The sequence below is a fragment of the Convolutriloba macropyga genome, chromosome 2 (genome assembly GCF_964194025.1).
Source record: "Convolutriloba macropyga chromosome 2, txConMacr16.3, whole genome shotgun sequence".
Classification (NCBI taxonomy): domain Eukaryota; kingdom Metazoa; phylum Xenacoelomorpha; order Acoela; family Convolutidae; genus Convolutriloba; species Convolutriloba macropyga.
In genome coordinates this window covers 24,303,471-24,319,976 of record NC_134469.1, presented here as the reverse complement: position 1 = coordinate 24,319,976, position 16,506 = coordinate 24,303,471, and the positions used below count along the sequence as shown (strand labels likewise).

Below are 16,506 nucleotides of genomic sequence, written 5' to 3'. Positions count from 1 at the left end.
GCCGTTAAAATCGTTAGTTAATCATTGAAAACATTACATCTTTAATTCTATTTGCATTCAAAGAAAAAATTATCTCTGCAATGTGATGATGTGAACGGAATCAAATAAGAACCACATAAATATCCAAAAACCAAAAATTATTCATTGACAACTCGTAGTATCAAAGTCAAAAAACAATTATTTAAATAATTAAAAGTATTAGGTTTTTTGCTTTTACCTCATAGATAATTAATTGGACCTTGAAGTAAAGAGACTAAGGTATAAGACAACAAAGTAAATAATCAAAAACAGTCAAAACTCAAGAGTTCATTACAAAAGTACAATAAATTTTGTCAGAGCCATTAAAATCATGATCTTTTCTCTGAAAAGATATTAACTGTTCATTGGACCTCAACCAAACGTAAATGAAAAGTTCATTATTTAACCCTCTATATGAGAAGTTACCACCATGAGCAAAAGTTTTGAAGAAGACAGCTCGTCAGTGCTATAGGGATTATTTTTATTAGAGAAATCTACGTTAGCACAAAAACTTGCCTGGCTATTACTGTGCGTCTTTTACAGCACATATTTGGGCTCTTATCTGTTTTTCTTGTCAATTTGGAGAATGGAAAAGGTGGGCTAAAGAAGCACCTTTGGAGAATGGAAAAGGTGGGCTAAAGTCCGATGTTTCAAAAACTGCAGCAAAAACTTTTTAGCCAAAAACTTCTACCGAACAGTTGAGCAACTCACCGAACTTGAGCAAAACATGATGAAAGTTTGAAAAAAACACAGGATTGTGGTCCAATGTTCACGATAATTTAAACCTATATAACTCCTCAGAATACAAAAAAATTAACCTTTTGACCTTTTTAACTTGGTAATATGCGCTTGACGGGCTCTAAGACACAACTCGTAGCTGCTTACGATCAATATAATGACCGACCAAAATGGACTGATGAAAAAACAAACCCAGTTGAGCAATTGGGGTGGTGTCAGATCGAAAATCTGACCCCGTCGACCAATGTAGTATTTCAAGATGTGCATTCGAAATTGTTTTTTTCTCAATAAAAAAAGTTTTGATTGGCCACAAAATTCTTTTAAAATTCAAGCATAAAGTCCATCTCTCCACTCGAACAGAAAGTGGAATTGGACTTAAAGATTTCCTTCCAGGTTTTTATACCATTAATATTTTTGTTTTATTATTAATAGTTTTATACCACCCGGTTTCTTTTCCCAGAAGACACTTTTTTGACGGTGTTTTATACAGTCATTAATACGTCACTAATTTCTTAACCTACGTGAATAAAAGTACATTAAAATTACTGTGACAAGTTATCAGACACAGTAAAATTATAAATTTACTTCACAGAATTTCTGTTTCTTAGATAGTTTGTTTTGTAAACAACTGATTCGACCCTCCAACAACAAATTCGACCCTCTAACATTTTAGCGTTAAAAAATAAAATCACTCTATTTTGATTTTAAACACTGACTAAATTTAGATTACTATAGTTAAAGTGTAAATTTTATTAAAAATTCCAAAGTTTAATTGATTTCATATAATGACTAATGTAATTTACTGACATAATGATGATGCATATATTGCTGTGCTAAAACTGTCTTGAAATTGTCTCGAAATAGCTATTGACTAATTTATTGTCCAGTAACAATCTCCAGTAACAAACTACTCCATTACCAAAAAAAACTTGTGATATAATTCGATATTAATAACAAGGACTTCTGAGGTACCAGATTTACTTTGTAGACTGATTTCGTGAACTCTGTCTGGATGTAAGTTTAGAACTTAGTGCAGTTCTAATACTACTTTTAGCGCTGGGTATTCCGGAAGTGGGTATCAAATTGATCTGTGGGTTCTTCTCGAATCTTGGATAGCTGGATGTCTCTGATGCGTCATCTTCGTGTGCTCCGTCCTGTTTGTTGCCCTTCTTCTGTTTCAGAATGATGTGAAACAAAGTCAGGGCATTGTGATGTCCTGTGTGGTGTAAACCTGTCTTCAGATATGATGAGAACTGGCTGGCTGAAATATTAGCTGGCTATAAAATGCATTTACCCAACTTGTGCTCCCCAGTGATGAGCGGATTCCAAAATCCTGCAAGTTTTTAAATTCTGGAAAATTTAGTTGAGTCTTTTTGGAAGCTGCAACTAACTGAAAAACAAATTAGTTGACTGTTACCAGAATTTTGATCAGGAGAACTGATTCTAACTGACTTTTTTCCTAAATACCTTTTTACTATGAAATCTTACAAGAATCTTGCAACTTTCTTGCAAGATTTTGAATTCAGATACATTTTTCCGATAAAAACTACAAACATCTCGAATCTCGAGAAATCCTAACCCTTCCTTTTTAACATTAGCTTACTCAATTGCTATGTCAAGCGAGCAAAGCTGTGCTCAAGCAGTGGAGCTGTAGTGCAACAGTAGCGTGCCTAGCCGGAGTTCTGCAGATAATACATTCAAATCGGCGGTAGGCTCAAAATTCTTGTAGCTACCGGAATTGTTTAATACGACAGCTGGGTTGCTACAAGGGTAAGTCACCGCCGTTTTAGCTCATTTTTTAATAGAAATCCGCTGAAAGAGCTGAAATGTGCGGACATTTTTGATAACGTTCTGAAACTGCAAAATTTCAACGCACTTTAAACCATTTTTAGCTCATTTCGTTCATAAATTTCAGTGCCTTTCTTATAAATTTTCATTCACTGCCCCGTGCAGTAGTCTCAAAAATTCAGCGCTTTTCCGTCAATTGCGCTGAAGTACTTTGCGCTGAATTTTTTTCACAATTGTCAGTAAATACCTCAACTCGGGATATATATATATATATATATATATATATATATATGTATATATGTATATATGATCAAAAATAAAACACGCCGAAGTTGAAAGTTTTAAAAGATCGAAAGTATACAGTGCCAGATTTTAGATTGCTAGGAAATTCGAAGTAAATGTATTTTATTTTATCTTGTTCTGTTTATTCATCGGAAAAAAACTTTTCTCCGGCATTGCGTCTAACCAATAGAAGGCCTCTATGCTCCTCTGAATCAAAGAATATGAAATTTTCAGAATGCTTTAAAGAAAGATTTAAATTTAATTACAATTTTCTGCGAATTGACAGGTTTCAGTTGACAGTTTTTATGTTGCTCGCGTATTGAATTTGCCAAAAAGAATTCCATATACTTCTTTCTTCCGCTGTATCAGAAACCACTGCGTATAATAATTTTCGAGACAAAATAATGTTATGACAAAATTTCAAACGATTTTGAATTTATTACCCAACAAATTGACCCAATGCAGCCTGCAAAACACCGGCTATATCATTACAGTGCAGAGGTATACCCAAATCGTCACGGGCAGATATGCCCGATGTGTGTATCTCGTGTTCGTTTTTACTATGTTAATACATTAAAAGTGGTACCATATTGCGGAAAATAGCTACTTTACCAGAAACCGGAAAAATGGAAGGGAATATCGTCTCCCGTGTTCGCAAAAGTGTCCTAATTTTAGCCGCGGAGTACGAGTACAAACTTAATAACCTATTTTTCGCGCCAGTTGTATCACGCATCCACTCCATTTATGTATTGATTTTTCGCACGCAATGTAGCTCGGTTTCGCATATAATCCGCAACTAAGCCTAACTTAATTAATATTTATTTAATTAAGCCTAACTTATTACTACTAGTAGTACTTTATTACTACTTTATTACTACTTATAATACTTTGTTACTACTAATTTCTACTTATTAGTACTATTTATTACTACTAATTTAAATTGGCCAATCCCACATTGATATACAAAGTCTTTGATGTGCGAGGGTTTTTTTCGGAAAAAATCAGTTTTTGCGGTAGCATGTATTTAAAGCGTTTTAAAGCTTTGAAGGCTTCAATTAAATCTTTATTAAAGTGCTTATTGCATGCTCAAAATAATAGATACCTAAATTGAGCGGAAACGTGCCACAAGATTTGTTACCTAATTTTTGCACCGAATGTTCTTTTATTTCGCAAAATCGACGGAACCCCGTTTGCGAAAAGTAAGATACAAAGGATTCCACCTAATTTCGTTCATTGTATGTAACTAATTTTCGAGCCAATTTTACTAAGGCGGAAATTTTGGGGTATATCTCTGCATCGTAATGATATCCAGTGGACTAGCTTGCAGTTTAACAGTATAATTGTTCCACGGCAATAAAAACAACTAACGTATTTCTTTTAGAATCAATTATTTTTTTATTTGTTCGAGAAAATTTGTTTTTAAGCTGTAATTTAAAATCGCACCAAGTATAAATATTTTTATTTTTTTTTCTCAGCACTCTATTTTAAACTTTTTTTCGGTAGAACACATATTCAGTGAGGTATTTTTGTGAGTGTTACTATTGAACGTTTTCTGGAAAAAAAAACAAACAAAATATCGTTAGCGCTTAAGCATCGTCTTTTTAATGTTGAAGCAAATCTGGATCGTTTCTGCAGTGTATATTGCTTAACCATAGGAGGAAAAAAGTATTCTTGAGCTGAGAAATTTTTGGTTCAGAAGAATGGCGGTAGGAACTAAATTCGCAAGGGATAAGTAAGCCGGACAGAACTTTTTTCATTCCCTTCTCTAGAATATGGATATCTAGGTGAACATAGCAACCTGTTCAGCAAGATTTTAACAATTTTCTCTCAGTAATTTGGTATTGCCGTGTTTCACGGTTTCTTTGTTCAGTTTTTGTCTAAAAATGCCGAAATTGAAGAATAGACTTTGAAAGCACCCCAGATGCTTCATTTCTGCCTACTGTCAGACAATATTGTTTTGGATGCTCATGTAACATAACATTCTTTCATGATTGTTGCGTCACTCTATATCCATTTTTAAACTGAAAACTACGCATTGAAGACTACAAGAAATTAGTTCTTTGAAGCCATTGAAAAACAGAATTTAAAAATGTGTTATATGCATTAATAAATTTCTTCTCTTTTCTCCTTTTGAATTTATTTTGGGTAAGGGATGAAAATAATTTTTTCTATGTAAAACAACCGACAAAGCCAACTTCTCTTCCCTTAATTAGCGAGTCTGGCCTCCACATAAACTAGCAAAAGCAAAAGCCGTCTGACTGTATTCTTACTATAACTGGTTAGGTTCTCTGTTATATTCGGTTTTTGAATTCTTCGTTTGCGTTTAAAGCTTACATAGAACAAAATTCTATATTCGGGCAAAATATTACTGTTAAACTGTCTGGAAGTTTGAGAGTTTATTGTGAAAAATAAGCAAAAAAAATAAAAGTTCGAAATGGTCAAAAATGTTGGAATTCGAAACTATTATATATCTAACGGTCAACAGGCTCTTGTGTCACGAGCGACAATAGCTTCAAAAATTAGCACCTGTAGATTAGCCAATTGGTTAAACTAGTATCATCTTTTTGAATTCCAATCATGTTATTAGCATATGACGGGTGATAGCATTATGTGCGCACACATATTACCAATCCTCCTTGTTTCGGAGTTTAGATCACTCACTCATGTAGTTTGAACTAATTCGAGTGTTTCTCAAAAAAATGCAATTACTCTCTGCTCTCTATCAACATGTGCTTTATGCTTTTTTCAGACCAATTTACACTTACGTTCTGTGTTTATTTTGCGATACTCAATTCTGTGCAGAGGAGAAAAACCCAAATTCAAGAAGAGCTGGTTGCGCCCTGTCTGGTTCTTGGGCAAGTTCTCGTCTGCCTTTTTGGCCTCCCCGTTTCCAGTTGATACAACATACACTGAGTTCACATTCTTTGCCCTGTCGTAGAAATTACAGATGTTAAAACATAATGCCATAGTGAATGATTCGACAGTTTTATCATTTATGATCATTTATCATTTGTATAATCAGTTTTAACATTTATAATAATATCGTCTTATCAGCTCCATAACCAATAATGCATTGCTTCATTGAGCCTTTCGAAAAAATTGGATGTGGTCCTGACTTGATCAAAACTGTTAGAGCGTACACTTTAGCATGTAAGGAGCATGAAATAATTACTTAATATAAGAGAATAGTAAGACTCTGGCAGTGTGGACCAGTTGGCTCAGTGGAGAGAACAAGATTGCAATCAATTAAGAGATTGTGGGGTCGGAACCTGCAAAGGTCCCAAACTCTCACTATAATGGTGTTGAAATAGAATCAATATAACAAGCAGAGTCTAATAAAAACTTCTATTCAGATCTTACGCGATTGAAATTCAAAACTTTCAGATCTTGATGATAAAATTTCTTACAAATAATCAAAATTTAAAAAGATGTGATGATACCTCGTGATAAGAGCTTTAAAGATCGGATAGGCTTAATGCGTTTTATTAGTTGCTTAATGCGTTGTAAAGCGGACCCTAGTCTCATAGTAAAGCAGTACTGATTCATGAAATACCAATAGTAAAATGCTACATCAGTACTGTGTCATAGCATTCAAAGGGGTTTTTTTCGCTCAAAGATTTTGCAGAATGATCTCACAAAACAATTTTTTCATGAATTTGCCATGCACAGTCAGTTCTGATTCCTTTCTCTGCTCAGGGAAAAAATCATAATACAATTTGGTAATTTTGCTAATTTTTTAACTGTCCAGAAAAAAAACTAATAATGCGCTTTTAAACTGTCCAGAAATAACTAAAAATGCACTTTTAAACTGTCCAAAAATAACTAACAATGCACTTTTAAACTGTCCAGAAATAACTAACAATGCACTTTTAAACTGTCCAGAAATAACTAATAATGCAATTTTAAACTGTTCAGAATTAGTTTAGATAAATTTAGCTTAATTAGTTTATATTTCAAAAAGTATATAATTGCTGCAACTTTATATCACTTTAAAACAATAACTAACATCGACTGTATGGTTAACGTTTCTGATAACGTAAAAAAACAAAACGTTCGGTTGTTTTTAGCATAAAGACTTTCCATTTGACTAAGCTAAAAAACTTGTTGATTCCGCGTGCACCTATTGGACACTAAAAAAGAAACTATTTTTTGTGCAACCAGAGTAATTTTTGACACGCGTGATGTTTTTCTCAGAAAACGATATTTGGAAAACAATTCCAACAAGTTGTTGAAACTGGCGGCTATGATAGTCATTGGCATTTTACCAAAAATTTGAAGGCATCTTTTGGACCTCAATTTTTGAACCTCATTTTAAAAAATATTAAAAATCAAGACATCATTCGCAAAATTCTCTGTAAAAGCTATAAGCATCGGTGTTATAAATGGCCTTTGTAAAGTGCCCTCTCAAATCCACTTTTTTTTTCCAGGGTTCGATTTCGCAGTTCGTTTACGCTTTATCTTTGCTGCCCATAAGCAGCATTTTTACCATGTAAAGAAATATAAATTTTAATTGTATCTAAATTGTAAGTGAAATCCGAAGCATATGAAATCCTTAAATTTGTTAATTTGACATTGTTATTGTTACAATTTGCGCTTTGAATTGCACTGAGGTTTCTGAATAACTGAATTCAACAAGCTACTTAAAATTAATTTAACTTTAAATTGAATAAGTTTTGAAAATTACATTAAACAATGTTGTGAAAATGGATCAATTATTTTATCCAAATCAACTTGTGGGAGCAGTTGAAGAATTTGTTGCTCCCGTCCTTTTTTTATAATCATAAACATATAACGCTATCAGGGTGTCTTGCTATTCAACAGAAATCAAAACAAGAATTTTTGACCACACCCCGGATTTCAAGTAATACAGAAGACTAGAATCAAATTTTCAAAATGTAATCCCGTTGTTACACGTCAAGATTTTTGCAAATTTTTAAAATGATTCTCAAAAAGTCTTGAAGAGGCCTATCTCCTTGTTTAAATTTATTGTGAATAACTTTTGAAATAACATTTGGTAACAGTGGGATCCAATAAAGTAGCTCGGTTACTTTTAGGCAGACCAGGCCCTATTTGGCCTCTTTATACAGCCTTGAAGTATAAAAAGTTTGGGCTACTTGTTTTCTCTCCCTCTCTGTCTTCCTCTCTCTTTTGTCGAACACACAACAAAAACCCCTCATACTGAAACTCCAACTCCAAAAAATCACAAACAAATCAATCTCACTGCTTCCATCCTCTAGACAAGTATTCAACATAAACCACCAGAAACCAACGAAAATACCAAAACTAAATGCAGTCCAAAGTCAAAGCGAGGTTTGAAATGTGGCGGAAATTACCACCTAAAAAATCGCAATTAGCAGTTCGCTGCTAATTGAAAACATTCAATCAGCAGAGTTAGGGCTACATTTTTTCTGCGCGCGAAACAGATTTACCTATTTCTCTCGGACTAACGGACTCTATAAAACACTTTAGACAAACTCCAGTTATTACAGTGGTGATATAATGCAGCGCCGGAGCCAATGGTATACACATAGTGCAACAATCTAATGGACTGACTGAAATCAGCCGTGCTATCGCTATATATAAGAGAATAGAGTCGTCTCAATCTTTAATTGGTTGAAGGTGTATATTCAACATTTCGTCTGCTATAGTTTTATAAACGCGTCAATAGTTTACAGGAACTTTGTTTAGGCACTCAAGAAGGCCATGCATATTTAACCAATATTTAATACCTATTAAACGTTATTAACTTACTGCTTCCAAGAGTGTATGAGTGTTTCGAGCATTTTGGTGGCAATCCCCTGGTGTCTGAATACAGGACTCACTGTCACGTTCAAGACCAGCATCGGAACTTTACCACTTGCAGACATCGAAACCCCTGAAATATAGCCCATGCGAATTAACTGCTTTTATACCGTTGTTCAGAAATTGCCTTTTTTTATAGAAACCAATACTATTAAAATCAATGTTTAATAAACATGTTACAAATTTAAATTTAAAAACAAACAAGAAATTCATAATTGTTCAACCAGTTTTGTGAACGATCTGAAGAAGGATTTTCATTAAATTTGAACAATATATCAAAATTCTTCTTCTTTCAGAAAGTACACTAGTGAAATTCCCACAAAAAAGCTGTCATAACGTTCGGCGCTAGATTATCATAAAACCGAATGTTTCGATTGGGAAAAAACCGAAAAGAATCTTAGTTATCATAATTAGTCATATATAATTATTGGTAATCATACTAAATCGTGCATGGTTTATGGTATCTTATATGGTTATATATATGTATAATTTGAACAAGATAATTTTGTTAATATATTGTCTTCTTCCATTGGGCTACATATTGTATTATGTTACTTTTCAACAATTTACTGAGTGTAAAAACTCCCGTATCAGTCTACATATACATCTAATTAATTTTATTCCGTATTTACACTTGAAAGTCACTGGCAGTTAGAATTGACGGTTTTGAATAATGGACAACACAAGACTAATTTATCTTATTAGTTGTTCGAATCCTCCAATTTGACCCATTGATATCTTTTTCGGAGAGATACAAAATAAGTATCAATGAAAAATTCTGGAAATTATGAATCTATATATATATATATATATATATATATATATAAATATATATATATATATATATATATATATATATATATATATAGTTTTTACCCATGCTATGAGATAATGCATAAGATAATAAATAGGTTAAACATAAAAATGCAGCCAAAAAAATTAGCAGGAACATAAATTTTGTTAAAATATTGTTTTGGGGTTTAATTAACACCAAAAAAATGTTCATTCCTTTGTAGCCATATAAAAATATTTTTACATGCACAAAACTTATTAATTTATTGGATAATTTAGTCAAGAAGTTCAGATACTTTCTGTCTCAGAAAAAAGGGGTAGTTTTTTGGAAAAACGATAAGCTAAGAAAAATTCATTGACTTTGCTCGACATTAGGTCAATTTTATGCTCGACATAAGATCAATGCATCTTCACAGTTGATTTGCTTTACTTGAAAGATTATTTTGTACCCGCATCACACAGTTGCCATAAGTTAAAAATTTCTCACTTTACATCATATCGTAGCAACTTTTGTTTAATCTTGTCCTCAAGGACGATTATTTTTTGGAAGAATTACTCAGCTTTCGACTTGTGATTAAATTCCTAGGTGATTGAATTGCAATAGAAAGATCGTATATGGTACTGACTAATCGAACAAAGATTATATATATATATATATATATATATATATATATATATATATATATATATATATATATATATATATATATATATATATATATATATATATATAACTCTTACTAGCCGTAAAAGGATCATATATGATTATTACTAATCGTTTCAAGATCATACTAAGCAATTTTGGATATGAGAAGACGATTGTCTTATATGACTATATATATATATATATATATATATATATATATATATATATATATATATATATGTGTGTGTGTGTGTGTGTGTGTTTTTTTTTTTTCTTTGAAGACCAAGAATGTTATCCCGGGTGTTTAATCTTGCGGAACCGAACATAGAGAAGCTTCTTTCCTTTGCATACCCAACATACCGTTGATATCACACGTTTATAACCAGATGTATTGAGCTAACCAAACTGGGCGATATATATCTTAAGTCGTTTCTGTTCGATATTCTATACCCGGGTCGAGAAATTTTCCAAAAATTATGTAAGAAATGCGCTGAAAAGCGCTTCTTTTTCAAAAAGTCCAGCGCAAAAACCTTTCATATTAATGCGCTGAAATGCGCACAAATGCGTTGAAACTTTGTAGGAATTGTGATGAAAACTCAGAACAATATCATAGTCTTAGTACCAGATTTTTTTCTTAAAAGGACGTTTTTTAGACTTTTCGCCACAGTTGTAGCATAGTTAGCGCATTTAACAGCTTTTTAACTAATTTGAGGATAAGCATCCATAAAAATATTTCAGTGCCGAGAAAACACAAGTAATACACAAGAAAACACAAGTAGTTATACTGTTAAAGAGTCTTTTCATGAATTGAACGAGCTAACAGCAAGTACGTATGAGAAACGAGCTGGATTCTGATCATGGCTGAGTATTGTCTGAATGGGTCTTATCATAGCTGATTATAGTCGGGATGGGTTTGATTATTAACGCGCACCTCAATCTGAAAACAATTTCTCAAAAGTGCTGAGTTTTTAAGCGGATGTGCTGAATTTGCGCTGAGACTTTGTAAGAAATGCGCTGAAATTTTATTATTTTACGTTTTCCCCAAAAGCGCTGAAATTTTTCTACAAATGTGCTGAATTAGCTCAGAAAGTTTGTAGGAAATGTGCCGAAATTTTATTGTTTTACGCTTTCTCAAAAACGCTGAATTCTTTCTACGGATGTGCTGAATTTGCGCTGAGACTTTGTAAGAAATGCGCTGAATTTTTATTGTTTTTACGCTTTTTCAAAAGCGCTGAAATTTTTCTACGGATATGCTGAATTTGCGCTGAAACCTTGTAAAAAAATGCGCTGAAAAAAAGTGCTGAAACTTTTGCAGAAAGTGTACTCAAAATGCGCTGAAATTATGTAAGAAGTGCGCTTAATATGCGCTGAAATTTTGAATTTTCAGCGTCTTTTCAAAGTTTGAGCGCATTTCAGCGCATTCAGCGATTTTCTTACATAATTTCAGCGCATTCAGCGCACTTCTTACAAAAAAAAATGCGCTTAAACGGCGCTGACATCTCGACCCTGGTACTAAGGTAATATTCAAAACGCTTGCATTGTGAACTTATTTCAAAACCTTGCGCTAACACCCTACCAAATTTGCAAAATCCTATTGCAAAAAAATGACTGTGAATTTGAAATACCAATTTTAAAATGCCACATCTCTGCAGTGCCAGATTCTACAATGCCAGATTATCATATATAGAGCGCCAGATTTAAAACTTGCAGGATCGTATTTCGTTTAACTACGGGACTCTGCTAAACTAACATGAATTCTACTCATATCTTGAACTGTAACTTTGCTTTGCGAAAAATGCGAAGAATCGATACGCAACCAATAGGTAAGTAGCTTCTATGATTCGTTTAATTTTCAAAATAACAATCAAAACAGAATTTGAATGAAACAGAGAAGTTAAGAAGATTACGAAACAGTTTACCCAATTCCAAGCAATTATTGATAATTTCGACAGTATGGCAAGATATTGGGCGTCATTCGGGTATTTTTTCCTGACACCCTTAAGAAGCATGTTTTTAATAAGGCACGTACTAGAATATATGCAAACCCCAGTCGAATTTGGTTTGGAAAAAAATGTAAGTTTTGAGGTGAATACGGCAGTGGCCGTGATTTTTGTAAGTGTTGCGGTGAATTTAGTGGTGAATTTTTATATTATTTGCGGTTTTTTGCAGTGGATTTTTTTTCACCTCATTCAGCGCAAAGAAAAACGTCAAGTCTTACTTTTATTCACCGCTTTCAACTCAAATCTCCATTTTGTTCGGCTTTTTCAGCGGTGGCACTTCGACCCACGAACCTTGAAAGAGTTGATTGTAGAGGTCATAATGCACTTTCATGTCAATGGGGAATATTTGGAGCAGATCCTCAATGAGGTTCTTCCCTTGTCTGGCAGAGAAGGCGACGCAGCATCCCACAAGCGCACCAGAGATCTCATCCGAGGCCAGGATGGTACTACTCCGGTCGCGAATCTTCTCAACTGTAAAGTACATTTGAAGTTGTTTATAGCCTAAACCATTGTACTATAATAAACTATAACGTTCCTTCAATTATCTTCTCATAAATCAATAGGGGGATAATTAGTAGGCCTGTTCGACTTATTAAGTCGACGACATAATGAATTACAGTGATCTTACAAAGAAAAATTAGTTTGATCAAAAATTGGCATTATCATCGAAACACCGTAGCCGATCAAATGTGTGTAAACATTTGACTGTTTATGTTATTTCCCGCAAAAACTCTCGGAGAACTTGAAAAATATCCGGACGACTTCCCGAAACGTTTCGAAGAGCCCTCTCTGCCATAAATCAACCCTTTCAAAAAATATAGTATTCACTAACACTCCTCAAGAGAACATGAAAATTATTTGAATTGAATTCTTGAAATTATCAGCTCTAAAAAATAACTTGAAATCCGAAATTACAAAAATTCATGCATTTCTTATATTACAGGGGTACATAAAGTCAAAAAATTCTCTTAAGCAAATAAGAGCTTTGAAATTCTTGCAAAACAGTAAGAAAAATCATATTAGGCTTAGAAATTTGTCTAAAATTAGAAAAAAAGAAACACTGCAAAAATTTAAGGAAAAATATTTAAAAAGTATCTCCATCTTTTGTCAAATTTCTCAACAAATTTTTTTATACCAACTACCAAAAACCTGTAACTAATTGGTATTTGAGAGCTCCTTATCTAATAAGTGTCTTTTCAAATCCCACTTAAGGCAGTAAAACAAAGCAATTGGCGAAAAAATGCTAAAGTACGCTTAAAATTAGCAAAACAGCTGAAAAATCTCCAAATTAGCAGAAAACTCATAATTAACCAGAAAAAAGCACATAACTAACAAAAACACGCCAAAAATTAATACAACAAAATAATAAACCTATAAACAAAACGGTTTAAAACGACAGATTAAAAAATCTGAACCTCAACAAAAAATTCTGCTGGCTTACAGAAATTTTCTTTCACTCCTTAATTTTGCGTTTTCTCGAAAACAGCGGTATGAACAAAAACCACTCTTTTTTTGCTCCTTTCTAGTTTTGTTCATTACCAGCTTGTTTCAACATTCTTTCCAGTAAAACCGAATGAAAAATTGACACTTCAGTATCTCATCAAGTCGTAGAAGAAAATTCTTAACAAAAATGGACGTTAAAAATTTGCTCAAGTTATTCTGCTTAAGAAATAGTGAAAACTTTTCTATTTTTCAATTTTAGTCCTAAAAATTATAGAAGACTGCTACGTTACTCCCATCTCTGTTATTCATTAAAGATATCAGTTCCTGTAAGAAACTGAATACTCTCATCAAATGTTTCAAAATTGCACTTGATTTGCAGTTTTCCACTTGGACACAATGATATCTAATTGACAAGAGTCAGTTGAAAAAAAAACTATTGGCAAAACAAAACAAAAATGATATATTGTTAAGAAAATCGCAACCGAATAAGTAAAAAGTTTTAATGATTTTTTTACTTGATTTTTTTACTTGAATTTTTTACTGAAATTGTTTCTTACTTATATTTTGCTTTTTTCACGTCGGATTATCTGCACTGCATTTTAAAATAGTTAAAAAAACCAAAACATTTAAATAATAAAGACTCTTAATCCAAGTTATCGCAGTTTACCTCTGATACCAATAGAACTAGTCGATGATATCTGTTTTCGAATTCCAATACAAAAAATTTTTAAGTATTTCAAAAACTCCCTGTTCTTTGGAAATGAACGTTATATTTTTTGAAATTTGTTTAGACACAAATAACTAAAATTTGTTGTGACGAAAAGTCAATAAAATGCAAATTGTTTAGAGAAACATCAAAAAATACTGTTCAATTATTTGTAACTTGGAGATAGTTAAAACTAACTTTTGATCACATCACAGATAGAAAATTTAAATAGTGCACCCACAATTTGAAAAAAAACTGCTTTGTTTAATGTGACGAAAAAAATCACAAGATACTTGATTTATTGTGAAATCCGTGCAAATTAATATTGGGTTACAAGTGGATATAACTTTTTAAAAGTTTTTGGTTAATTCATTGTATCTTTTACACCAATAAACTGATCTCCAATTGTTTTGCTCATAGGACCTTTAGCGAAATACAATTTTGACTAAAAAAATTCCGTGCCTTGATCGTTGGATTTGGAAATGTTCGATTTTAAAAAACTAGCCGATAAACTGCATGACGTAAAATTGCTAGAATCTGGATTGTTGGAAAGTTGCTTCTATTCCACCAGTCCTTGGCACGATAAAAAGAATCTGTTATAATAATTGAGTTTGATATTTTAGATTCAATAATCCATTTAAAAATTAGCAGTTGGTTTTTTACAAGCATGTTTATCGTATTAATTAAACTTGATCTCTTGTTCGGCTGTGATGGTTGCTTATCAATTTCAACAGGCCACTGAAGCACGATCATGGCCAATTGAACCAGTATTACCCTTCAAATTTGGAACATAAACTTTTTTTTTTACATGTTAAATTATCTCACCTCGGCATTTTTATGCTTATTATGAAATCTTTCTGTTAATTCTATTAACAGGGTAAAATATTGGGCATATCTTGGGTATTTAACACAGGCTTTAATCAATACTAACTTATATTGGCCACGTACAACTCGAGCGAAGGTAGATTGACCTCTCCCTGGAGCAGAAGAGACCGAGTGACGGGATCGCTGGTGATAAAGGCAGATAACAGAAAGTTACGCAATCTCTCCTCGTCAAAACCCTCCTGCGGGTTCTGGTACACGAAATAATCTGCGTGTTTCTTCATAATCAAAATATCAAAAATTTCATTTGACGCAAACTAAAATTTGTAGAAAATAATTTAGAAAATAAACTACGAGTTTACGTTGTTATAATGCGCTTGATTTGAAAGATGTTTTATGTGCGTTTTATACGTTTGACTAAAACCGACAATGTTTAAGTTGAGCGAAAGTCGACGTGTTTAATGTTTGTTTTTACATGTGCGGCAAAGCTGTTGTATGATACGCAAAAGTTGACTGATTTGGTTTATAATTTTTGAGAGAGTTTTTGCTGTAATTATAAATTTTACAATATTCAAGGATGTATGGCAATATTAATGTACGTTTATTTAATTATTCATCAAATTCAGGAACTAAATGAAATATCGCTTAATTTAAAATAAAATTATTTTGAAAATCTTTCCAAAATTTAGAAATGATATTTAAACAATTTCAAACACAATTACAGGGACTCGAATTCACGAACGTTAAAACTTTCTTCTAAATCATTCCAGATTCCAGAAAATTTTTCCAGCTAAATTATGCTAATAGAAAAATTGGATGCAGAGATATTGAAAGCTATAATCAAATATTGAAGCATTTTTGGAAACCATGAACACGGGGTTCGATTATTGTAAAGTGCAATTCAAAAACAGGTGAAACTCAACACAGAATACTTTATACTCAAGTTTGTTGAGAGAATTAGATACAAAATGATTTTTTTCACAAAATAAAATAATTTTTTACGGAGTTTTTTTTGTAATTACTGAACACTGCTGAACTATGTAGAATTTGGAAGATAGCAATGTCCTCTGTCAGACATCGAAAATCAAATTACTCAAAATCTCCAAAGGAAAACCAGCTTCAGAAATCAAAAATTATCTGGGTTTGCACATAGCATGTTGTTTAAGGTGTTCACTGCTCTTCACCCAGACCAAAAAACGCAAAACTGACATTTTGAGAGACCACAAACAAAAACTGGCAATTTATAAAAAAAAAATTGGGAAGAAAGTTTTCATCATCACTTTTAGCTATTTTGAATATATGTAATAAAAGTATTAATAGATTAAAACAAAAACCGTCATTCCCAAGTTTAGATCTCGCTTCATGAAAAGACCCCGCGACCCAAAATCGGTATGAAAAGACCGTGCTTGACTCAAATGCTCAACGGAAAGATTTTTTTCCTCGACTTTAGCGCAAAACCTGGACTTCAG

The 16,506-nt window shown here is 32.7% G+C and overlaps 2 protein-coding genes across 2 annotated transcripts in view; both read right to left on the bottom strand.

The window, feature by feature from the left end:
• Positions 1 to 16,506, bottom strand: part of LOC142358508 (large ribosomal subunit protein uL23m-like) — a 486,669-nt gene that overhangs the window by 363,615 nt on the left and 106,548 nt on the right. The window lies entirely within an intron of this gene.
• LOC142335204 (uncharacterized) lies at positions 1,487 to 15,513 on the bottom strand. Its single transcript, XM_075383590.1, has 5 exons — positions 15,147 to 15,513; positions 12,358 to 12,537; positions 8,578 to 8,701; positions 5,592 to 5,755; positions 1,487 to 2,017 (listed from the first exon to the last, which is right to left on the bottom strand). The coding sequence occupies exons 1-5, from the start codon at positions 15,319 to 15,321 to the stop codon at positions 1,734 to 1,736; spliced, it is 927 nt and encodes a 308-aa protein (XP_075239705.1). The 5' UTR covers positions 15,322 to 15,513; the 3' UTR covers positions 1,487 to 1,733.

Coding starts and splice junctions, on each gene's coding strand:
- LOC142335204 (XM_075383590.1), bottom strand. CDS start 15,321: ATGAAGAAACACGCAGATTATTTCGTGTACCAGAACCCGCAGGAGGGT. Junction 12,538..15,146: donor GTTGTACGTGGCCAATATAA/GTTAGTATTGAT, acceptor TGTACTTTACAG/TTGAGAAGATTCGCGACCGG. Junction 2,018..5,591: donor TCGCAAAATAAACACAGAAC/GTAAGTGTAAAT, acceptor CTAATATTTCAG/CCAGCCAGTTCTCATCATAT.